Raw genomic sequence first — 26852 nt, 5'->3', positions numbered from 1 at the left:
GACACCATCTGGAGGAGCTACAGCTGGACAGTTGAGAGCCCCCACCTGTCCCGCTGCCTCACTCCTGTGACACTGCCCCCCCCCACCTACCTGTCCCCCTCTTGTGATGCTGCCCCTCACCTGTCACCCTACCACTCTCCTGTGATGCTGCCCCCCACCAGTCCCGCTGCCCTCCTCCTATGATGCAACCCCCCCACTTGTCTCCCTGCTCCCCCTCCTGTGACTCTGCCTTCCCTTGTGATGCTGCCACTCACCAGTCTCACTGCTCTCCTCTTGTCTCCCCGCTCCTCTTCTGTGACGCTGCCCCCTCTTGTTCTGGGGCCCCCCTCCCCCCCACATGGATTTTTAACTTTTTTAGCTAACTCCTAGTTTCAAAGTAAATTTGTCAAGCCCTGTCCTAATCACAATAAAAGGACCGACACCAAAGCTCAGGAGACTGAACTTTACATGAAATTACAAGCTTTGTACTCAACTTCAGGTGAATATATCTATTGATCAATCTGAGGTGTACTTTTCAAAGATAAAGATGGATATATACAATCGCATGCAAAAACATTAATATTTTCAGGTTGTAGAAAATATTACAGATTAAAGTAAAAAGCACCTTGGAGATAAAGAACAGAAACAGAGCAGTTGCATCTAAAAAGGGAACAAGTCAAAAGCACTGTTACCCAAGAGTGCCGCAACTAACCCCCAGCACTGTTTTCATACTTAGCTGTGACAGGTACAGTGGTCTTTTCACATTAATTTTAAAGAGAACCAGTAATGAATAGCCTTATGCAAGAATCTTAATAGTCAGCCCTGAAGTGGACCTGAATTAAAAAAGTGAAAATTTACTACCTTAAAAAGTGAACACCTGCAAAATGTGAACTCGTGCACAAATGCACCTGCACAAAATGTGGGGAGAATTGAAGCACAGTGTTCAAAGCTAATGGACACAGTAGTTGTGGTTCAGGCCAGGTTTGGGTCAGGTCGGGTTTACATCAGGATCAAGCAAGAAAACCATCCTGAAATTGTGTTCACAAACTCATGACATGTGCGATTCAGAAGCGGTTCCCATAGAAGTCAATGAGCCTGTAATCCGCACTTGAACCTGCTAGTTAGAACCAGTGTTGTTTACTGCGCTCCTTGTCTAGCTGTACCCAAAAAGATCTGCAATTCAAAATATCCCTACATCATTCATTCACTGGATCTGCGATTCCTGCATTTCTTATGCTCATTAGATTACAAGTCATCAGGGGGAAAGCTCCGACATGATAAAGCAAATTCCTGCTACTAGAAAGATGTCCAACTCCACATACACAAACACTGTGCACAAGGCATGGTAAATCAGTAAATGGGGGGAAAAGATCAGTTGCATGGAGCTTACAGACCATATTGAGGACTAGTCTTTTGTCCTCTGTTGCAATTCTTGGGAACAGCTTTCACGGATAAAGTCCTTTTTAAAGGATTTACATATGTGTGAAACAAATTTATCCCCAAAGCTCCTTCCCTAGAGCATGCTGCAGTATTAATATTTTTCTGTGAAGTCATCACCTGACACCAGCACAATTATTGCAGGGGCAGATGCTGAGAGGAAGGATCTGCAAAGTGCTCTAGGTCACTTCCTACTGACACAAGCAAGCCCCCACAGAACTACATCTCCCAAGATGTTAAAAATTGCATTTTTAAAAATGGGATAAAACACAGGGAAATGCACAGGTATTGCAGAGATGTACTGCATGTATTTTTTATTCTGCTCAGACATATACTTTAAAATGATCAAATGTACAGGCTTACCTAGAAAATATTTTTCAGTTACCCCTTACTTAGCTGAAAAACAACCTAATTTAACCTGAAATTTTAGAAAGTAACACAGAAGAAATGCGTAGAAGTAACTATGTTTGTCTACAAATTTTGGATTAAAGTGTTATATTCTTGCATAAAACAATTAAGTGGTTCTCAGCCCTGCAAAACCAGCTGATTACTTTTATTTACTCACATGACAGATGCAGTACTCACCTCTCTACATACAGCAGCTATTTGTGCTTCATCCATGCAGGTCTCTGTGACCACATCTGTGAGAGAACCACCAGCCAGATATTCCATAACAACAAACAGCTCATCTCCAACTAGAAAACTGCACAAGACAAAAACGTTACAAGAGAATAGCAAGTCCTGTCATATATGCCTTAAGATATACACTAGAACATTACTTTGCTGACTAGTTACACACACATTACTGCAAAGATGCATGTTATCAAAAAGCAAAAACTCTGATAAGTGCAGTTTGTACCCAAAAATACCTGTTCTATTGCCTTACTTGCACAATTTCATTTTTGATTAAGAGTGATTAGATATTACTAAATGTAAAAAGGATGCTGGATGTACCATAGGACACTACCAATGACTGCACACATGGACCGTGGTTAGCAAGCATGACAACATGTACTGCCTTCATACCTGTCCAGGAAGTTTACAATATTTGGGTTCTTCAGCTCTTTCATAACAAGAATCTCATTTATGATGAGCTCTTTCTTAGGCTGTTTCTGCAGATTAATCTGTTTGATTGCAACCTGTAATAAAATTAAAGCATAAATGATATTATTATAATCATATTGTGAGGCATCAAGCTTGCACACTACTTTTATAGCACAGAGTGTGCAAGTAAAAACTAAGTGGTTCATTCAATTTTCAGATTTGGTTTTAAAAAATTAAAACAAAGAGGAGATGAATAAAAAGTTTTACTATTTGCTCTGCTTTTAGCAAGGAAAACTTGATACAATAAATTTAAACCACACATGTAAACCCATACAATGTTTGTCATTCAAATGCGTTGTACCACAATATTCTAAAAAATACTATTAAATAAGGAAGGACAAATTGGTGATGATCATCTGTATAGCACAATAACCTTTTGTAACCAATATCACATCCCATTGCCATGGCTTAGAAAACAAAATAATTACCTATTAAAACAGATTAGACCTGTATAATAATGAAGATGAAATGTGAGCCTTACCTCCTGCCCGGTGGCTACATCAATAGCAGTAAAGACAGTCCCCGAGGCACTGTGAAAAAGAACCAATGGTCATTATATATAGTCACATTCTAGACAAACTACTTATTAAAAGAAGATAATTTCCTCTGTAAAACGCTTTAAGCAGCATCAGACAGGAAACAAAGTCAATAAAGGCCAAAGTGCTGTTGTGGACACTAGCATGGTTTTGCTCAACATTTTTTTTTACTCAACCAAATAAAATGCAGATAGGACCTTTGTAAACAGCACCTCTTAGGTATGTATAATAAAAACTGCAAACAAACCAGGGAAAGAATCTGAGAAAAGAGGTACCACGATAGATCCAAATAGTTTGGCAAAAAATGTTAACTTTATTGTAACAATATGCAATTAAAAATATACAGGTAAAAATAGTAGATGCAAAGTAACAAATGCCAATTTTTCAGGAACCTCCACCCAACACCAAAAAGTAGTGACAACGCTGTCAGTGCTATTGTAAATCGCCAGTTTCCCATAATGATAATGAGAGCAGTTTATAGGAGTGCTGCTGTAGTAGCTTATCCATAGTCACCTATGCACGTGGCAATTGCCCCTTATGTGGAACTCTGCTTCATATAGCTTTGAAACAGCCATTACTACACAGCTCAATCCAGGTTGGATAAGCTACTACAGCAGAATCCATATGAACTGCTCTCAACAGATTGTTCCCCTGCTTGTGGCTTCTCACTTGTGTTGCTGCTGCCTGTCAATGAATGTGCAGAAAGTCAGTAATATCCATATATACGGACATGGACTTTCATCTTTGATTTGACAATTCAGCCAAGTCTGCCTTTCTGAACCTATGCGATGCATGAGCGTCTTTCTTAATGTCCCAACTGCCTGTCAGCAGCTTGCATACACACTATTATATGAGCCTGCCGATTTACCTTCTTCAGCTTTATACCTTTTGCAATTGCTATTTAGCCTGCAGTGAGGACCTTTATAGAGCGTATTTAGCAGGGTTGAGCCATGAGCTATTCATGATTACTTATGCTGCTAATGTAGATCGCCAAGATCTATTCCCTAATTTATTTCCAATTTGGTCATTATATTACCCCTAATCTGTAGGGCTTAGGAAAACTGTAATACAATAAGACTGACATTATCTCTTGTAGTCCGGACTAACGTGTTTTTATCACTAACGTTGTCACTGTCATTTTTGGCATTGGGTGGAGGTCCCTACAAAATTAGCATTTCCTACTTTGCATCTACTATTTATCTGTATATTTTTAATTCCATATTGTTTCAATAAAGCTTAACTTTTTTTAGTCAAAACTACTTGTATCTATTGTGGTACCTCTTTTCTCAGGTTCTTCCCTTGGTTTGTTTGCAGATTCTACTTTGGTACATGATCCACACTGCAATTCAGGGAGTTAGTGGACTTTTCAGTTCCACTGCTACAAGCGGTGCCATTTTACTTTTATTGAAGTATGTATAGTAAAAACCTGAACAGCAGCAATTTTAGTAAACGAACACATGTACAATAGGCCTATTACAATACAAATTTGACATGGTCTATAGAACAAATACTTTGCAGTACAGACTCAAACAGAGCTTAACATATGACTCCAAATACCAGCCAGTGTCGACAGCCTTTTGTTCACTTTATTGGAAATACCGATACTTCCCCGTGCAAGTTTAGGGTAATGTAAAAGTAGACTGAAAAGTAGGATAAATGCAGGTCAAACTGCAATTCATTCTGAAAGAGCTCATAAATCATCTCAAACTGATGTCAAAAACAAGCTGCATTTTGGCTGCCTAAAGTGATTGTAAAGGAATTTTTGTTTTATAACAAACATTATACTTGTCTGCTCTGTGCAATGGTTTTGCACAGAGCAGCGCCTATCCTCCTCTTCTGGGGTCCCCCACTGGCTTTTTTGACTGATCCTGCCTTATGAGTGCCCCCTAGCAAGCTGCTTGCTAGGTATGCACTTGTGGGGGCTCAATCTCCAGCCACACCAATTACACCCACAGTGAGGCTTGGCACCGCCCCCATCACTGGATATGATTGACAGCAGCCCTTGGCTACTGCTGCTCTCCCTATATCCAGTGAATGAGGTTTGAGAAAGTAGCGGTCACGGGCACAGCGATGGATCGAGATTGGATTCAAGTAAGCATTGGGAGGGGGGAATATACCTACATTTTTTTTTTCTTTTTACTCTTAATGCAGAGAATGCCTTTACAACCACTTTAGGTTTGTGTTTATGATTTCATTTTTGTTCCCTCAAGATCAGTGGCTGCTGAAAGTTAGGATAAAATCATTCTACTGCTTGCTTGGTTAACATGTCTGCTATGAAAGCATACCCCTTTCTTCACTCCTACTCGGTACCAACTAGGACTGTCAAAACTTGCATAAGAAAACATTTCGTACCTGCTACATATATCAATGTTTTAATGTGTCAGGTTTTCTTAGGCGTAGATGTGCAACCATTTGAGCAAAAATCCTGCCCTAGCTGCACAACTTACAAATCAGAACTGTATATGCACCCCTATGGAGGTTGGATATTTGTAACAGTGCAATTATGTATACATAAAGCCATTAAATAACCCAGAGATGATCTGAAGATAGAAATTAAGTTTGATCTACTATAATGAAAAACTACATCATGCAAGCTTCTGCATGATATAACAATTTAAGAGCATATAGCAGGCCTTGAAATTTCCACTCGCCTGCTCGCATTGGCGAGTAAAAATTATGGTGGGGGCGAGTGTGTCCTCATGGCTGTCTTGCTGAGCAGGCTCAGAACTCGGGGTCGGATCTGTCACTCGCACTGGGAGCCGTCAGACTGCTCAATAGTTGAGCAAAGTGAAAGCAAAGGAAGGATTGTGTGCTGTGCTCTCTGCCTCCCCCTAGAGTGCAGTATCCGGCTCTGTGAGTGAAGGTAACTAACTACTGCAACTTTTTATAGGGCTGTGTGTGTGTACACGTATCTGTGTGTGTTTGTGTATGCATGTACATTTGTCTGTGTGTATATGTACATGTGAAGAAAATTAATTATATCAAATTTATAATTCGGCACTTATATTATATTGATGGCAAGCTTGCAAAATATGTTTTTTATGATTAATCATAATTATTATTAAAATGCTTTAATGGTTGCCTTAAGCTGATGATAGTGTTTATTTCTTCAGATATAGCTGAGACAGAAAAATATGACGTGAGTTATTAGCTGAACTAACCAGCTGAGAGTTGAGTATTCTATTATAAGGTATAGCTGGTTAGAGAACAGGTAAAATGTCAAGGGTGTTAGAAGTGACTAAAAATAGAATAAGTATTACATTATGTATTTTAATAGTATCTGTGTGTATTTAGTTTGATTTATAAGTTGGTAATATTGTTACATATGTAGATTAGTGGTTATACATTATTGTAATGTTGTAAAGATACATTCTTAATTTATATTATCATTTAAATATGAGTAGCTGATGTTACATCACCAGCTTATTATGGACATCACATATGTACCTGTCAATCAAACGGCCATATATGTAGCGTCCCCTCCCTTCTATGAAATTGCTCTGCTAAGCAGTATTGATTTCCATACAAGGTCCCAAGATCACAAGTTATGACGCTTACTTGCTTTATAAAATCACCTTAAGGGACAGTCTGGGGACACACATTCATACACAATCACACACACACGCGGCTGTCCAAACAGACACGCATAAGAACATTCTGAGAAGCTGGAACAGGTGCGTGCTACAAGACAAGAAATAGTCATTAACGTCACTTCCTTCTTGCTCAGACTCAGCTGCGTTGAACAAGACAAGACCACATGAAGGACAAACATGCACATGGCCAGACAGCCATGACAATAATGGTGACTTATCTTTAAACTTCTGCTTGATATTTCTAGTTTTATCTACATGGAACTGTTCATGATACGCTTTACATTGTTATTTTAAGCCATTGTGTGATAGAATAAAATCACACTTTACTTTTTATTTCAACGGCTTTCATTCATAATCGCCTCAAGACACTAAAGAAGTATTATATGTGTCAAAAATTCAACAACATGTGTCTGTGACTGTACATGTATGTGTGCGTGTACATGTATCTGTATGTACGTACATGTATGTGTGTCTGTACATATGTCTGTGTGTGTATACATGTGTCCGTATGTGTGTGTGTACACATTTGTCTGTGCGTGTGTGTGCATATATATATATACACACGTCTGTGCGTACAGGTGTCTGTATGTAAACCTACATGTATGGGTGGTTTGGTCAGGTTCAGGATTATGTGGTTATTATGGGTGGTAGAGTATGGGCACCTGAGGTACTGCTGGGTTGGATAGTAGCTAGGATATGCTTGGTAGAGTTATGGTTTTGTGAGTAAAAGATTATGGGGGGTTATGGATGTATGCGGTACGTGGTCTAAGTATGATGGAGTGTTTAGGGGTACATTGGAGGCCCTAATGTAATGTGGGGGGACTCTGGGGACACAGATGTAATGTGAGGGGATCCTGATGTAATGTGAGGCGACCCTGATGTAATATGGGTAACATTTAACAGTGTCATTTCATGAAATAATTTACGAGGACGTGTTTAGGGGCGGAATTAGGGGCGAGGCAGGGTAAGGATTGAGTGAGGCAACTGGTGGCGAGTAACTCTTCAGTCTTGGCTAGTAGCTCAGGACTTGAAATTTTAAGCCCTGGTTACAGTAAACTTTTTTTATGTAGCCAGTACTGATAGAATTCTAAAAACAGCAGGCTCACTTAGGTCAAACAGCATGGCTAATATAATTAAAAAAATAATAATTTTTTTTGTTCCTTTAACATGAACAAGTGTGGCTTACCCTTGCCCAATCTTTTCATATCTGGTATACTTCTTCTTAGGATCGCCTATGCTCACAATAGTTCCTACAAAGAAACATCACATGCCAGTTAGAGAGGTACTGCTAGGGTTCTGGCCGAGAATGGAACAGAAAATATGTAGAGCTAGACAAATTCCTGGAATACAAGTGCTGCAACAAGTACATATCTACATCTGGAACTTTTCTCCTTGAGCTGCTCTAACATGTAATAGATCTGTATCTGCCACACATATTTTAAAGGAAAAAACTACATTCTCTCATATCTATGTTTTCCTTTAAAATATAAAAGGTAGATATGGGTTTGCATATATGTAGAAGCAGCTCAAGGAGGAAAATGCCAGAAGTAGATTTATAGTGAAATCTACACTCCTTCCTTTAGCACATTATATTGGGTACGAAAAGTGATAAGCTTAATGGATATAACTTGTCAATGTATATTAAAACTGTACCTATAACCAATTTTTTAAAGTTCTTGATAAATAGTTAAAAGCACCCACCAGGTTTTTATTTTGGTGGTCTATGTGTTGTTCTGGAAATTTCCCTTTCCTTTTTGTCCCAGAGATGCAACAGGAAGTCAGAGAAATTTGTCAAAATAAGGGGAAATTTCCATCTTAGACAGCTGTCTCCTATGGAAGATTTCCACTCACCTGTTGTTCTAGGAAAAAATAATACGTGATAGTGCACTAAACTGAGTCCATCAAGTCCATATAAAAATAAAATGGATTCAAGAGTCTATGCAGAAAAATTCAACAAGAGCCAATTTACATCTTGATTCCAATATAGGATTTAACTGCCTTGGAGCCTTGCTGCTTCTGCAAACATCGGGCAGTAAAGAAACCGGTAAAAGAAAAAAAATAAAGAGGGGAAGCACTTCTACCTAACGCAGTAAATTCTTTTATTAAAATCAATTCAAAGTAATGCACTCGCTCTAGGATAGAACAATTTGCATACATTTTTCCATGACAATTGTACTGGTGAGTGCATTCCTTTTTTATTGTTGATTTTAATAAAATAATTTACTACACTAGGTATGTGTGCTTTCACTCTCTTTTTGAGTGTACAACACTTTAAAAAGTTTAGATTTCACTTCATGTTCTGTCTGTCTTGATGACAGAGATCAGGACAAACAATGTGGTAATGGGAACGCAGGCAGGAAGAAGGAGTTGAGATATACTTTAGACATCTTTCACACAGGGCAGATGCTACTTTGCCCAGCGTGAGATCTGTCCACTGATCCCCCGCAAAGTGGGCAGATGACAGGTCTGTGTCCACTCCATTTATGCAGACCGGACAAGGACAAAACCTGCTCTGCTCTATGGCTGGCCGGGTGCAAATGGATCAGCTAACCATTTACATTCAACTGCCCTACAATCCGATCCACCCTGCCTTTCGATCCTCCCAGATTGAGGGGAACGACGGACCCATCCTGTTTTTTTTTTGTTTAGCGCATCAGATTGGAGGCAGGCCGGTGTTAAACGGATACAAATCAGTTTACATCCATCGCTACATATAAGAGAATGGAGGGTCCGATCAGTTCCACCTGAAAAACTGAACAGGCAGACCCAACCAAACCAACTATGTGAAAGGGGCCTTAAAAGTTCCAAAAAACCTTTGCAACCATTGTGCTTTGTATCCTACCATTGTGCGATAAACTTCATATTCTGGACAACGCCACACTGTATACTGTGCTGGAACTGCGATACTGTAAACTCCCCCATTCTGCACATTGTACAGTACTTTACAAGCCAGTATACAGCTGACTCTCTGAAATAATCCACATTTGTATACAGCATCCAGAGATTTAATACAATGTGTTCTCTAGGAGGTACAAAACATATAGTCTATATCCTAAATTAGTATTAAGGCAGGATTAAACCCAAAAACAAACACTCTGCAGTTTACCAATTCCTATGTGATAACTGCATTCAATTTCTTTTTATGCTTTTTGTTCTTCTATTTTCACCTAATGATCCAGTCAGTACAGCTGTTCTTCAAAAGAACAAGCTCTCTTGCAGATGTATCAAGGTAAAAAGGGATGAGACAAACAATTCAACACTGCTAGAAGTGCTTACAAAGATCAGCTTTATCCCTTTATCCCAAAAAGGAAAAAAAATGTTTTTCTGTAACTGCTTATAACATGTTAGCTAGACTTTGGATTCAATTTGTTAGTGTATCTAAATCTGCTAGTATACCCAACACACCCCTCCCCTTCAAACTGACAATGCTGTTGTCCAAATGTTCCCCTGGTGCTCCTTCATCTAGAGTGGGAGTACTCTAATACAGGAGATGTGTTACTGGCCAGACTGCCAGGTGAAAACAGAGGGCAAAAAAAGGAAAGAGGGAAAAAGTCTACAAGAACACAAATGCAGCCACCACACCTAATGATATTTAAGCTGCAATATATAATAAGGTTTGGTTTTGGGTTTAATAACGCTTTAAGAGAAACACATGCTGCTTACGGAGTTTTTCCATGATCTCTTCATCACTCATCTTTGTCTTCTTTTTTTGCCTGTCTGCACCCTTTGCCGTACTGTCTGCATCACCAGCAGGGGGAGGTATTGGGTCGATTACAGATCGGGTGTATATCTTTTAGACGGAAAAGAAACATTCAGAACTTAGTTCATAATGAATAAGCACATGTAATCATATGACATAAAATAATAACGGATTACACAAGTCCAGAGTTTGTCAGAGGGATACAAACCCACCCCATCTACAACTGCTATGAGTGAAGCAGGGGTAGCCAACCTCAGAACTCTAGCTGTTGTGGAACTACAAGTCCCATGAGACACTGCAAGACAAACATAACCACAGGCATAACTCCCAGAAGCATACATGGGATTGAAGATTCATCACACCGGGAGCACCAAGGTTGCCTACCCCTGTTTTAGAGAGTCTCACACTGGTTACATGAAAAAATACTGCAGGACAGAGAATCCCTCATTTGTTGTTGTAAGGGCTACAGTAAGCTGAAAATCAACTTTTCTTGGAAATTCTAAAGAGATTAAGGAATCCAATAGCTAATGACAGCCATAACCTTCCATTCAAAAATATCACTTTGTTTGGGTTTAACCTTTTAATCTATGCATTAAGGTTAAAAAAAAAAAAAAAGAAAAAAAAAAAAGAAAAAAAAATTGCAGCTCGATAAACCCCCCCCCCCTCGGCTTTCTCACTTCTCATTGGCTCCCGCTGCTGTCAATCACAGCAGGCAAGTATGACAACAAAAAAAATAGCTTTAGAATCACTTAAATGAGCCGCAAATGAGCTTAAAAACAAACCTCATGGACCTCTGTAGCTGCAGACACCGGAGAAATATTTAAATATATCCTCAGTTTAGAACAGAGGCACTGAAATCACAGCTTTCCCAGCAGGGACTTGGCAGCCTGCCAGCCTTCTGATATAAATGGGCTCATATCTACAAGTGTGAAGGGGCCCTTAGCTGTCAAACAGTTGATTGCTAGAAAAAAACTGATAGGAGCTCACTGGCCACTGAGATCAAACTCTTTATGACATAATCTCATTATGGACGGGTAAAAAAAATAAATAAATAAAAAAAAACCCCAAAAATCCTAAAACCTAATTACACAGATTAAACCAGAATAAAATTATGAACTACAAGCAGAATACATACAAAAGGGCAAGAAAAGTGAAAGTATTGTTTGCATAGGTAAAATAGCTTACAGGTATTTTGTCTTGCACTGTAAACACAATTACGGAACAGAAAATGTCATGTGACCAAGATACCACTCACAGATTTTGTATGTTCAGGACGAGGAGCAATAATTGGAGGTGGAGCATCATCATCTTCTGTATCTGAATGTCTTGTGGGTTCAGTCCCTTTTGCATTTGGCTAAAGAAAATGGGTAAGGAATTTGGTTAGTAGTTCTACACGTAACATTGGGCAGGTTTAGCCAAAATGTATGAAAATTAGGTAATACTCACAGCAGGTGATACCCCAGAGGGAAGGCCATCTTTATCTATAGGAAACACAGCACATTTAAACACAGTGTAATGTCATCTTAAGAACAACAGTTCCTCAAGTAGTAATAAAATATTAAAGCCATTCATGCCCCACAGTCTATCAAGGCTAGAAAAGCTCCAGGGACCACAGTCAACTTTTTTGTAACCTCTGATTTTTTTTTCCATGTAAATACAAACCCTGGCTATTTAAAACAGTTTTGATTCCTCCACAGGCTCCTGAATTTTATAATCATTTCTCCACCTTTAGAATTCTGTCAAAAAAGTCAAAACTCCTCTTAGTGTAAAAAAAATAAAAAAATAAAACACACCTCACAAACCAGTCTTGAATAAGTTAGGGCAAGAATCTGAATATTTAGCTTTCAATAAAACTGTGAAAGTTTACTTGTATGTCACGCTAAGACATGCTGCCTTTAGTTGGCGCAACTTAACTGGATACACAAGGCCTTACCTGGTGCTGAAAAACTCAGGTATTTCTGCTTCGCAGTGTCCTTTGAGTCGTAAAATTTAAGCACATCCAGCACAGCCTGCGGGTTCTTCTTCTGTTCTAGCTTTGTGATATTTGATGTTTGCAACAGTCGTGCCCACTGTTCTGGCATTCCCTGTGAAATGGGATGAGACAGTCAACTTTCCACTTGTGAGTTCACCCTCTTGCACATGTTCAATTAAAGTGTTACTAAACCGACAACAATAAAATCAGTCTGTATATGCTGGTTATACTGTGGAACCTAAAGGGTTAATCCTCTGCATTGTGTAAAAAAGGCAGATTGATCCTGTCTTCTCTGCTCCTCCTCTTGTTCAAATGTCCACGTTTTATCTCCTGATAAGACAAACTGAGCTGTAACCATTCTGCACATGCTCAGTTTAGTGCGTATTGCTAGAAAGGTTTTTGTTTTTTTCCTTGGGAGAGTGCATGTGATCAGCACAGGGCCAATTAGCACTGTCCAGACAGAGGTCAGTGGTTCTGCATCCTCTTAAAATGAAAACTCCTCTTACAAGCTTTAGTCAGTGCGCTGCTGGACACTGCTAGAAGTCACAAGACTGCTCTAACTGCTGATGAGAAAAGGTATTTAGCCATGTATATTCACTAAAATAATTGCATTTGCATGTTCTGTGTACTGTGGGAGACCAGATATAGTGAATGCATGTCCTGGGTTTAGTAACACTTTAATGTATTTGCCTTTTAACTGCCATGTGCAAAAAAATCAAATTGAAAAATTAAAATGACTATTTTCATATAAACAGGCTTTATAACCCTAGTATATTAAAAAAAACAAAAAAAAAAACCTGCAACCTTTTCTGTAGAGGAAAAAAAATACAACACAACACTGCTTATCATATGCACATGGATAAAATCAATATACTGTACTTGTGGCAGATTAAAAAATTAATAGTAATGAAATGTGGTTGGTTAATCCTCAGAAAGACACAGATAAACAGGAACTATTTATCTTTGAAAAGATTATGGAATAGGAGAGATTACATCTAGGACTTTAGTTTGGAGAATTGCAGCATGCATACCATTTTATATACAGTCAGGTCCATAAATATTGGGACATTGACACAATTCTAACATTTTTGGCTCTATACACTACCACAATGCATTTGAAATGAAACAAACAAGATGTGCTTTAAGTGCAGAGTGTCAGCTTTAATTTGAGGGTATTTACATCCAAATCAGGTGAACGGTGTAGGAATTACAACAGTTTGCATATGTGCCTCCCACTTGTTAAGGGACCAAAAGTAATGGGACAATTGGCTTCTCAGCTGTTCCATGGCCAGGTGTGTGTTATTCCCTCATTATCCCAATTACAATGAGCAGATAAAAGGTCCAGAGCTCATTTCAAGTGTGCTATTTGCATTTGGAATCTGTTGCTGTCAACTCTAGAGATGAGATACAAAGAGCTTTCACTATCAGTGAAGCAAGCCATCATTAGGCTGAAAAAACGAAACCAACCCATCAGAGAGATAGCAAAAACATTAGGCGTAGCCAAAACAACTGTTTGGAACATTCTTAAAAAGAAGGAACGCACCGGTGAGCTCAGCAACACCAAAAGACCCGGAAGACCACGGAAAACAACTGTGGTGGATGACCGAAGAATTCTTTCCCTGGTGAAGAAAACAGCCTTCACAACAGTTGCCAGATCAAGAACACTCTCCAGGAGGTAGGTGTATGTGTGTCAAAGTCAACAATCAAGAGAAGTCTTCACCAGAGTGAATACAGAGGGTTCACCACAAGATGTAAACCATTGGTGAGCCTCAAAAACAGGAAGGCCAGATTAGAGTTTGCCAAACGACATCTTAAAAAGCCTTCACAGTTCTGGAACAACATCCTATGGACAGATGAGACCAAGATCAACTTGTACCAGAGTGATGGGAAGAGAAGAGTATGGAGAAGGAAAGGAACTGCTCATGATCCTAAGCATACCACCTCATCAGTGAAGCATGGTGGTGGTAGTGTCATGGCGTGGGCATGTATGGCTGCCAATGGAACTGGTTCTCTAGTATTTATTGATGATGTGACTGCTGACAAAAGCAGCAGGATGAATTCTGAAGTGTTTCGGACAATATTATCTGCTCATATTCAGCCAAATGCTTCAGAACTCATTGGACGCCACTTCACAGTGCAGATGGACAATGACCCAAAGCATACTGCAAAAGCAACCAGAGTTTTTTAAGGGAAAGAAGTGGAATGTTATGCAATGGCCAAGTCAATCACCTGACCTGAATCCAATTGAGCATGCATTTCACTTGCTGAAGACAAAACTGAAGGGAAAATGCCCCAAGAACAAGCAGGAACTGAAGACAGTTGCAGTAGAGGCCCGGCAGAGCATCACCAGGGATGAAACCCAGCGTCTGGTGATGTCTATGTGTTCCAGACTTCAGGCTGTAATTGACTGGAAAGGATTTGCAACCAAGTATTAAAAAGTGAAAGTTTGATTTATGATTATTCTGTCCCATTACTTTTGGTCCCTTAACAAGTGGGAGGCACATATGCAAACTGTTGTAATTATTACACCGTTCACCTGATTTAGATGTAAATACCCTCAAATTAAAGCTGACAGTCTGCAGTTAAAGCGCATCTTGTTTGTTTCATTTCAAATCCATTGTGGTGGTGTATAGAGCCAAAAATGTTAGAATTGTGTCGATGTCCCAATATTTATGGACCTGACTGAAGGTCTTTGCCTCAGCCTTACTTCATGTGTTACAGTGCTGAAATATTCACTTCAGCTCCACGATTCCATACTTACAGTGAATTCCCCAGTCACAGCATCGAACCCTACATGTATGGTGTGCTCAAAGTCAGAGGGCGGAGAGATCTCAGGACGCTCTTTCTTTTTGCCCACTGTTGAGAGAAAATCATGAAGAATGAGGGATCCTTCTTGCTACCCAAGCAATATAAATACTGTATGTAGACAATGTTGTGTCGGAATTATTTCTGAGGTTCATGTGATTTCTTAAGGGAAACAGTGGAGAGCCGTTCACTCTGCTGTGAGCATTCCACCCAGAGTTTAGCTCCATAAACAGCAAATCCAAATAACAGTGGAAAGTTGGTCACATATGCTCCGAACAAATCACAAAATTAAATATTTGTACATCTATGTACCAAGAGCTTTGGCATGAAGGCCTTGCTGACTGAATATGATGGATTTTCTTCAGTTAAACCATAAACACCATAAAGTCCAGGCTTCATGAAACTTTATATAGTTGGCCCAAATGAACTATTTTCATTAAGAAGTTACTTGGCGGCTGTGAGTGCTATATCAGCAGCTACATACAATATGCACAATACTGTGTTTCGGCAGCACTACAGGTTTCTTCCGGTTTGCTGACGGAACAAAATTGAGCCAGGCTGAGTGTTTCTTAGTTATTCAAAAGGAAGCTTCTGTACTTTATTAATGAATATGCTTCCTCTGGTTAGCCTGAGTGGAGAGATGGGCAGATGATGTCACGATCTCTACTTTGGCCAGTCTTTAAGTTTATGCACCCACAGGAACGATTTAGTCTGGCTAGTTGTCAAACAGAGGGAACACAATGGCTCCTAGGAGTACTAATCCAACAACTCTGATATGCTCGTATACCAGTTCAAACTAAACTCCACTAATCAACTAGTTGAAGAATTAGGCCTCATTCACACTATGGCTGAGGTCCATATAGTGGCCTTCTTTAACCTCTAGGTGCTGCATGCACGCACTGAAATCTATAAGGATGCAGCAGTTGCATGGACAACCTGAACAAGCATGCTGCTTATAAGTTGAGGGATGGATTTTGTTGTGACCAAGTGCTCAATGTAAAACAAAAACCCAATAACCACATGAAAAACAAAAATAAAAACATATAACAGAGTTTATAACCCTATCCCTACTCTATCGAAAATGGAAAAAAGGAAAGTTTTGCCTTCGAATCAATTTTAACGTAAAGTTACCAACATATCTTTTAGGAGCAAACAAGGGGCTCCCTTGCCAAAAATGTCTTGTAAAAATTGCTTTATTTTTATATGGAACCTATAGACAGAAGGTGTAGCAAAGAAACTAACCACAGACAAAATTACCACTGCTATTCTCAACACTAATTTGTTCCATTGAAAATACTAACATTATGTTACGACTGCAAAGCAAGGCGAAGCATTTCTTTGTTTTTTTTTGTTTTTAAATGAGTCATTAAAAATAAAAAAATCAGCAGCAAAATAATAGTGGAGGAGAGAGAGAAGTTAACTAGGGATGCTTATGGTTAACTAAGGAGTAACAAAGGGTTAGAAAGGAACAAAGTTTATTTTGTAACTTGCAAGGCTGGTTTAACTGCTATTACATGCAGATCAAAGATCACCCCTCTGATATGCTATTACTGAATCAGATTATTTACAATGTAGCAAAATAACAATGCTACATTACAACAGTATCATTAAATTGATATTGCAGACGCTGTTCTGACAGTTTACAAAGTGGTAGCAGAAGGATAGGGGTACCGCAAACGCCTACAAAATTTAGATGAAGCTTTTTGGCATGTGCAAGGCATTCCCAAAGTTCAAGACTGGTTGAAGTATATGTATTTGTCAATTAAAATTTAAAACCAGATTGTCGATTTTGTAATCATGCAAGGGAGGCTGATTTTCTACCCATGATGGCCCACATATTAGTAATCAGAACAAGTTCAAAGTGTGTTGCACGTGTTGTTTTTAAAAATCTATTTTAACTGGTTGCCAGCCAGCCACAGTACATATACTGCAGCAGAGTGGCACCGCTGCGCAAAATCACGTATATATACGTGATTTTGCATATCGGGTAGGGGGCACGCGCGAAGCGCACAACCGCCCTACCCGCACCGCCAATCGTGGCCACGGGTGTCAATCACTGGGTCCCGGCCGGTCATTACCCGCCATAGCCCGGCGATTACCGGCAAACACTGATAGAGAGGAAGGTTGCAGTGTTTACACTGCAGCTCTCCTCCCTGTCAGTTTCCAGCACACTGTTCTGGAGAGCGGATTTCATGCTCCTGTATGTGGTAACCCCATACTCGGTAGAAGTAGCATAATGTATTTTGGGGTGTAATTCCACATATACCCATGGCTTGTGCGAGAAATAAATCATTTAAAATGACAAGTTTGTGCAAAAAAAATTTTTTTTTGTAATTTTCCAGAAACTTGTGGAAAGAAAAATCTTCCATGGACTAAATATGCCTCTCAGCTGATAGCTTAGGGTGTCTACTTTCCGAAAAGGGGTCATTTGGGGGTGTTTGTACTATCCTGGTATTTTTGCACCTCAAAAAAATGTGATAAGCAGTCAGAAAGTAAAAGCTATGTAAATTCCATTATCTATACCATAGTTTGTAGACGTTATAACTTTCACACAAAGCAATCAATATACACTTATTGGGATTTTTTTTAACCAAAAAATGTAGTAGAATACATTTTGGCCTAAATTTATGATGAAATTGTAGGGTTTTTTTTGGATATTTTTTATGACCAAATTGAGAAAATATTGTTTTTTTCAAAAATGTTTTTTTTTCTTAAAAATTTTTTTGGTTATAGCGCCAAAAATAAAAAAATCGCACAGGTGATCAAATACCACCAAAAGAAAGCTCTATTTGTGTGAAAAAAGGACAAATTTCATTTATGTACCGTATTGCATGACTGCTCAATTGTCTGTTAAACAAGTGCAGCGCTGTCTAGCAAACAAATGGCGTAAATTGCAGTATCTATAGTTTGTAGACGCTATAAAGTTCACACAAATCAATCAATATACACTTATTGGGACTTTTTTTGTACCAAAAACATGTAGCAGAATATATTTTGGCCTAAATTTATAACTAACTTTGAGTTTACTATATATTTTTTATAGCCAAAAGTAAAAAATATAGTTTTACTTCACAATTTTCAGTCTTTTTTTGTTTACAGCGTGAAAAAAAAAAATCAAAGTGCACGGGTGATCAAATACCACGTAAATTTCATTTGGGTACAGCATTGCATGACTGCGCAATTATCAGTTGAATTAGTGAAGTGCCAAGTAGCAAAAAGAGCACTGGTCATTAAGGGGGGTAAATCCTCTGGAGGGCAAGTGGTTAAAAGGTCAGGATAAGTAAATATTGTCTAAATCCATGTTTCTGAAGTAGTGTGTCGCGACCAGGGCAGCACGGGTGCACAAAATCACATATATATACAGTTGCAAGAAAAAGTATGTGAGCCCCTTGGGATTTGGTGGAGTTTTGCATGAATTGGGCATAAAATGTGCTCTGAACGTCATCTAAGTCACAACAATAGAAGAGCACAGTCTGCTGAACATAATATTACACAAACATTGGATGTTGCCATGGTTTAATTGCACATAACATGTAAACATTCACAGTGTAGGGAGGAAAAAGTATGTGAGACCCTAGCTTAATGCCTTCTCCCAGAGCTAATTGGAGCCAGGAGTGAGCCAACCTTGACTCCAATCAGTGTGATGATATTGGATGTGTTGCTGACAGCTGTCCTGCCCTTAAACACACACCTGTTTTGGGTTTACTGGTTTCAAGAAGCACTGTCTGATGTGAACCATGCCTCGCAGAAAAGAGCTCTCAGAAGACCTACGATCCAGAATTGTTGACTTGCATGAAGCTGGAAAGGGTTACAAAAGTATCTCCAAAAGCCTTGATGTTCATGTGTCCACGGTAAGACAGACTGTCTACAAATGGAGAAAGTTTAGCACTGTTGCTACTCTCCCTAGGCGTGGTCGTCCTGTAAAAATGACTGCAAGAGCACAGCGCAGAATTCTGCATGAGGTAAAGAAGAATCCCAGAGTGTCAGCTAAAGACCTACAGAAATCTCTGGCACATGCTAACATTTTTGTTGACACATCTACAATAAGGAAAACATTAAACAAGAATGGAGTACATGGGAGGACACCACGGAGGAAGCCATTGCTGTCCAAAAAGAATATTGCAGCACGTTTGAAGTTTGCAAAAGAGCACCTGGATGTTCCACAGCACTACTGGCAAAATATACTGTGGACAGAAGAAACCAAGATTGAGTTGTTTGGGAAGAACACACAACACTATGCGTGGAGAAGAAAAGGCACAGCACACCAACATCAAAACTTCATCCCCACTGTAAAACATGGCGGAGGGAGCATCATGGTTTGGGGCTGCTTTGCTGCCTCAGGGCCTGGCGTATTGTTGTCATTGATGGGAAAATGAATTCCAGAGTTTATCAAGACATTTTGCAGGAAAACGTACAACCATCTGTCCGCCAACTGAAGCTCCGCAGAGGATGGGTGACGCAACAGGACAATGACCCAAAGCATACAAGTAATTCAACAAAACAATGGCTGCAACAGCACAGAATATGGCTTCTGGGGTGGCCCAGTCAGAGTCCTGACCTCAACCCGATTGAAATGCTGTGGCATGACCTTAAGAGAGCGATTCACACCAGACATCCCAAGAATATTGCTACACTGAAACAGTTTTGTGAAGAGGAGTGGTCCAAAATGACTCCAGATCGTTGTGCAGGTCTGATCTGCAACTACAGGAAACGTTTGGTTGAGGTTATTGCTGCCAAAGCAGGGTCAACCAGTTATTAAGTCCAAAGGTTCACATACTTTTTCCTCCCTGCACTGTGAATGTTTACATGTTATGTGCAATTAAACCATGGCAACATCTAATGTTTGTGTAGTATGTTCAGCAGACTGTGTTCTTCTATTGTTGTGACTTAGATGACGTTCAGAGCACATTGTATGCCCAATTCATGCAAAACTCCACCTAATCCCAAGGGGTTCACATACTTTTTCTTGTAACTGTACACATGATTTTGCATTTCCAGGTACAGGGCGCACGCCCTACTTGCACCGCTATTCGTGGCTGTCAATCACCGGGTCCCGGCTGATGATTACTCGCCAGCGCCCAGTGATTGCCGAGGATCTCTGACGGGGAGAACTGTTTGTAAACAAAACAGTACTCCACCCTTTCAGCCCATGTACATTGCTTTGCATGGCTGTGCAACAGTAAATCTCATTTGGGTGCAGTGTTGCATGAACTGTCAAAGTAACGCAGCACCAACGCAAAAAATGGCCTGGTCGGGGGGGTAAATACTCTGGAGGGCAAGTGGTTAATGCCCCACTTATATTTTGTATTATTGCGGCCAGCCAGTCCTATTAAAGGTGGTGCACACACAAAATGGTCCCATGGCCCTTGCGCTCATTGCTCCTTCCTATGTGGCAGCGCTGGGAGAAAGTGACAGAACTACACTTCCTTCCAGCCAGCCGGCTGAAAGTGTGCATGAAAGGGGAGAACTGAAGCAAACCATGAAAGGTGAGGGCATGGAAAAGGAGTCAAGGTGGGTAATTAAAGGTGTGAAAGGGGGATAAGGAAAGAGCATAAAAGGGGAAAGGAAGGGGGGCATGAAAGGGTGAACTAAAGCAGGGCATGGAAGGTAGGATTTAAAGGAGTGCATGAAATGGGGGGGATGGACTCACACAAACATTGTACACACTATATATACTTATTTTAAAAGCCACTGAAGACAATAATACTCTTAACTTGCCTTTGAGAGAGTGAGTGGTGGAGGAGGCATTGCTCAGCTTAATGGACTATTAGTGTGAAGCAGAGGGGAATCGCTTAACGACAGCCCTATAGCAGATATACTGCTACAGGGTGGCACCTGTGTGCAGAATCGCGTATATACAGGTGAAACTTGAAAAATTTGAAAATCGTGCAAAAGTTAATTTCAGTAATGCAACTTAAAAAGGTGAAACTAATATATGAGATAGACTCATTACATGCAAAGGAAGATAGTTAAAGCTGTGATTTGTCATAATTGTGATGATTATGGCTTGCAGCTCATGAAAACCCCAAATCCACAATCTCAGAAAATTAGAATATTGTGAAAAGGTGCAATATTCTAGGCTCAAAGTGTCCCACTCTAATCAGCTAATTAAGCCATAACACCTGCAAAGGGTTCCTGAGCCTTTAAACGGTCTCTTAGTCTGGTTCAGTAGGAATCACAATCATGAGAAAGACTGCTGACCTGACAATTGTGCAGAAAACCATCATTGACACCCTCCATAAGGAGGGAAAGCCTCAAAAGGTAATTGCAAAAGAAGTTGGATGTTTACAAAGTGCTGTATCAAAGCACATTAGTAGAAAGTTATGTGGAAGGGAAAAGTGTGGAAGAAAAAGGTGCACAAGCAGCAGGGATGACCGCAGCCTGGAGAGGATTGTCAGGAAAAGGCCATTCAAAAGTGTTGGGGACTTTCACAAGGAGTGGACTGAGGCTGGAGTCAGCGCATCAAGAGCCAGCACACACACACAGACGGATCCTGGACATGGGCTTCAAATGTCATATGCCTCTTGTCAAGCCGCTCCTGAACAACAAACAACGTCAGAAGCGTCTTACCTGGGCTAAAGAAAAACAGACCTGGTCTGTTGCTCCTCTTCCAAAGTCCTCTTTTCTGATGAGAGCAACTTTTCCATCTCATTTGGAAATCAAGGACCCAGAGTATGGAGGAAGATTGGAGAGGCACACACTGCAAGATGCTGGAAGTCCAGTGTGAAGTTTCCACAGTCTGTTGATTTGGGGAGCCATGTCATCTGCTGGTGTTGGTCCACTGTGCTTCATTAAGTCCAGGGTCAACACAGCCGTCTACCAGATTTTGGAGCACTTCATGCTTCCTCCCGCAGACGAGCTTTATGGGGATGCTGACTTCATTTTCCAGCAGGACTTGGCACCTACCCACACTGTCAAAAGCACCAAAACCTGGTTCAATGACCGTGGGATTACTGTGCTTGATTGACCAGCAAACTCGCCTGACCTGAACCTCATAGAGAATCTATGGGGCATTGCCAAGAGAAAGATGAGAAACATGAGACCGAACAATGCAGAAGAGCTGAAGGCCGCTATTGAAGCATCTTGGTCTTCCATAACACCTCAGCAGTGCCACAGGCTGATAGCTTCCATGCCATGCCGCATTGAGGCAGTAATTGCTGCAAAAGGGGTCCAAACCAAGTACTGAGTACATATGCATGCTTATACTTTTCAGAGGTCCGATATTGTTCTATGTACAATCCTTGTTTTATTGATTGTATGTAATATTCTAATTTTCTGAGATTGTGGATTTGGGGTTTTCATTAGCTGTAAGCCATAATCATCACAATTATGACAAATCACGGCTTGAACTATCTTGCTTTGCATGTAATGAGTCTATCTCATATATTAGTTTCACCTTTTAAGTTGCATTACTGAAATAAATGAACTTTTGCACGATATTCAAATTTTTCGAGTTTAACCTGTATATAATGGCAATTTACATTTCCGGGTAGAGGGTGCGTGCATGCCTTACCCGCATTGCCATCTGTGGCCACCAATGTCAATTACCGGGTCCCAGACGGTAATTACCCACCGGCACCCGGTGATTACTAAGCATCTCCGACGGGAAGGAAGATTGTTTTGTTTACAAACAATCTTCCTCCCTGGCAGCTCAAACACACTGCTCGGGATGGCTGTACACAGTCATCCCAAGCAGTGTGCTTAAACTGAAGAACAGCCCCCCCGCACCCTAGTAAAACACTCCCAGCACACAATTAACCCTTTGATCACCCCTCCCATTAACCCCTTCCTGCCCAGTGCCCTTAGTACAGTGTCAGTGTTTTTTTTTTTTTTTTTTTTTTTAAGCACTGATCACTGTATTGGTGTCTCTTTGGTGTCAGTGACACCAAGTTAGTTCCCCCCAGTGTCTTAATGTCCACCGCAGTCCCGCTATAAATCGCTGATCTCTGCCACTACTAGTAGAGGAAAGAGAATACCATTATCTATACCGCCATTTGTAAACATAACTTTCGTGTAAACCAATTCATTTACACGTATTGGGATTTTTTTTTTTTCTAGCAAAGACATGTCGCAGACTACATTTTTGCCTAAATTTATGGCAAAAATCAGATTTTTTTTTTTTACATTTTTTACTGGACATGTTTAATAGCAAAAAGTCAAAAACATTGGTTTTTTTCCCTCAAAATTGTCGGTCTTTTTTTGCTTATAGTGCAAAAAATAACCACACAGGTGATCAAATACCACCGAAAGAAAGCTCCATTTGTGGGAACAAAAGGACGTAAATTTCATTTGGGTGCAATGCATAACCGAGCAATTGTCAGTTAAAATAACGCAGCGCCGTAACACAAAAAATGGCCTGGTCATGAAGGGAGGTAAATCCTCAGGAGGGCAAGTGGTTAAAGTTAGGGGGTATTGGTGATTTTGTTATTTTATGTATGCTTGAAATATTTAAGTCTAAAAAAGTGTTTTGTTATGCAATTTTCTTGCCATGTTTTTTTTTTTTTTTAAATGGGAAAGGGGTGGGGGGTGGGAGAGAAGAATTGCTGCATCATGGGCCTATGTATGGTACTCGCCCCCCCAGGCCAAAAGTTGCCAGTCATCAGCCCCTGCTTTAACCCCCTCACGAGAGTGATGTACAAAGTACGCTGCTAAGTGTCTGCGACTACAAGTGCACATTATATGCCACCTGGCGAACCAGGTGAACACTCAACTTTTTTGTTTAAAATTACATAATTTAGCAAAACAAAACAAACAAAAAAAAAAAGTAAATGCATCACAATTTTTTTTTTTTTACCTCAACAGCACTTTCATTTTCACTAGTGCAGCGATTTTTTGGAAGGAAGCTGTTTGTTTACAGTTTAAAAAGTGCATATACATTGTACAATACTGCACAAGTTGTTTTGTGAAATAAATTATGTTTCAGAAATTAAATAGTTTTTGGGTCGTTACTTAATGACCAAGGACAAATGTGGGTCCTGAGGTTCCACAGGTTGAAAACCACAGGTCTAAATACATTTATCATGTTTATTCTTCCTTGAATCTTCTTTCAGATTTGTGCAGTGATACAATGTGAATTCTAAGTCTGTGCAGAGCTTCATGCAATAAAGACTGGTCACTGCTGCTCTCTCATTGTACAGAGTGACTAGTCTGGTTTCCATCCACAAATGGTAGTTTTCAGCAGGTAGCCTTTAGTGGATGGGGCTGCTGGGCCCCTCCCACAGCTCTGCTCTCTGTACAAGCCAAGTATTGGACTGTGATGATGCCACTGCTACTTTTACAAAGTAAAATCAGACTTGCAAAAGGCATTTTGTGCATGCAAAGAGGATTTAAAGCTTGTATTGCTGTTGAGGAATAGTATTAAACAGTTTTGTGCCTAGAGTTCAGCTTTAACATTATTTTTTTTTTAATTCCATAGCTTCCAAGTACAATCATAAAAACATACTTTTTTCATTGCTAGAGAAGATGGATAACATTTTATTTCTTGAAGATTTTCTTTCCTCAGGGATCAGTGGAAGGGGTTTAAGGCTGTGATTACTTGACAAGGGGTCCTTCAACCCAGAACCGAAGACTGTTGCGCTGCTTATCCGCACTGGAGGGGCTGGTGGCTTATCTTCGAGTTCTCCGTTGTCAGACATCATTGGTGCAGCTCAGACCTAGGGTTACAAGAGAGAACGGGTCAGTGTGTCTAACAATCCTGAATGGATTTTACTTTTTTTTTTTACATTCAATAATTATAAATAGCAGACTTGTTCAAAGCTAATCAGCAACCTTGTACAGAGTTAAGCGCTCAAATTTATGTCCGAGTACAGTTATTTACATGTATACACACTACCTATGAGCGTACAGGTGTAAACTGAAAATCAGCCAGCTAGATGAGGACAAACAAGAATTTTAGGTGTATATAGCGAGGTCTACACAGAACATAACTAGCATTTTTGCTACATATTCTGCCAACCCCTGACATCAAGATCCTGCATATAAAGATCAGTAACTATTATGTCTGTATACAAAAGACCTTAGAAAGAATATACACCTACAGTAGTGCTAGAGCATAGAAGTTTTAGAACGTCTGTCTGTGTCTCCTAGGAAATGCTTCTCTTTTTGAACAAATATTTCTCCTATTAGCTGTGCCACCAAACACTTTCAATAAAGAGAAATTAGACTCCAAGTCTCTGCAGAAACCAACAATTTGGGTCAATCTTCTATCGTGCTCAGTGCATCCTGCTGCCCACTCTTAGGCCCCATGTACACGGGACACTTCTGAACAATGGAAACTGACTGCTGGAAAACGCAGGTTAATAAACGCCTGTTTAGCCACGTTTGCATAATGCGTTTATGTGCGTTTGGAAGAGTTTTTTTTAAAGAAAAGCACAGGAGAACCTCCCAAATGCCCAGAATGCACTGAAAAGTGGTAAATTATAAACTATTTCAGACTGTTTCAGAGAAATACACAGAGTAGAAGCAGTATGTGTTGAGATTAGCTTAGGTGTGAATTGCTCATTAACATTTTTTTTCTTTCCAAGGGTGGGAAAGGTGTCTGGTGGAGTGAGTCATTAAGGCCACCTGGCAGGGGGCCTTCATTAGGAATTTGAGGCATGAATGGTCATTAAGATATCTTTTGTTTCCAAGGGTGGGAGAGGTCTGAGGTGTGAATTGGTCATTGCAATGTGTGACAAGCTTGGTAGGAACATCCTGTGTTCAGGGTTTTGTCCATCTGAGTACCTTGAAAACACTTTGCATGCATTTTTCATGATGAAAAAAGGCTCTGGACAGCATCGGGAACTGGAAGAGTTAAAAAAAAGTTGCAAACGCTTATAAACCAAATTTGCCGCGTTTACAAGCGTTTTGCGTTTGAAACACTGATAAAAATAGACTGCTGAACGCAAGTTTTCTGCGTTCAAAAAAACTACTGTAAACGACTGTAAATGAAGATGTGTACATGGACACATAGGAAAACATTAGGGTGAGTTCAGGGGCTGCTGAAAAAAACGCTGAACAGCTCCTAAATGTGAGTTTACCAGCTGCAGTGTGCAGCAGCCCTTGTGTCCCCACAGGTCAGGACACAGTAGTAATGTTGGTGGCGACGAGAGGAGCAAGCCTCGACCCAAAAGGAGTTAGGAACTCCATCTAAGCCCATGTGAGACAGCATACAAGCGTGTCGATTGGCTACCGAGGCTGACTTGTGGCTTTGTGGACTTTCTGGTTTTAACCCAAAAACAATACATTAAAAAAAAAACAAAAAACTAATTTTTCAAACTGATTTGCAAAGTCTAACTTCATAATGCAATTCAGCACAAGGTAGGCATACAGACTGGGAAATATGAGCATATGGTTTAAAAGAAAGAATTGCACACAGCAGGAGTATAACATTTCTTGGTAAAACCCCTTTTGTGTAGCTTTACTGGAAACACTAAACATCGATCACCGGAGTCTATTGTGGCGTTTAGTGTCTGGAGAGGAAATGAACATATGCCACAATATATTCATTCTTACACTCTGACCTTCAAACACAGCAAAAAACAAATTAAATGCAATGTCATTTTATTCTGTCTATATGTGAAAATGAATAGTCAAAATTGAACAGCATCAGGCCTCATTCACATTGGCAGTCCTGCACTGAGCTTTTCTAAACACAGGAGACATTGTCTAGATGCTTAAGCAACTTTTAGGTCTCCCAGATCACTTTTTCCTGATTTAGAGGTTCCTGCTTTACAGCATGTTTAGCT

The 26852-nt window shown here is 40.0% G+C and overlaps 1 protein-coding gene across 2 annotated transcripts in view; it reads right to left on the bottom strand.

Annotated features, from left to right (window-relative positions):
- Positions 1-26852, bottom strand: part of PAK2 (p21 (RAC1) activated kinase 2) — a 119407-nt gene that overhangs the window by 23666 nt on the left and 68889 nt on the right. For both annotated transcript variants that reach the window (XM_089681570.1, XM_089681569.1), the window contains exons 2-11: positions 24569-24779; positions 15083-15177; positions 12283-12433; positions 11796-11830; positions 11605-11703; positions 10313-10439; positions 7836-7899; positions 3002-3050; positions 2443-2555; positions 2002-2119 (exon numbers count right to left, since the gene is read on the bottom strand). In XM_089681570.1, the coding sequence (XP_089537696.1) occupies positions 2002-2119; positions 2443-2555; positions 3002-3050; positions 7836-7899; positions 10313-10439; positions 11605-11703; positions 11796-11830; positions 12283-12433; positions 15083-15177; positions 24569-24764 (1047 nt within the window). In that variant the 5' untranslated portion in view covers positions 24765-24779. The remainder of the gene's footprint in view (positions 1-2001; positions 2120-2442; positions 2556-3001; positions 3051-7835; positions 7900-10312; positions 10440-11604; positions 11704-11795; positions 11831-12282; positions 12434-15082; positions 15178-24568; positions 24780-26852) is intronic.

This window comes from Staurois parvus, unplaced genomic scaffold, assembly GCF_062004578.1.
Source record: "Staurois parvus isolate SC_StPar_1 unplaced genomic scaffold, SC_StPar_1.0 ptg000270l, whole genome shotgun sequence".
Classification (NCBI taxonomy): domain Eukaryota; kingdom Metazoa; phylum Chordata; class Amphibia; order Anura; family Ranidae; genus Staurois; species Staurois parvus.
This window is presented reverse-complemented; position numbering and strand designations above follow the sequence as displayed.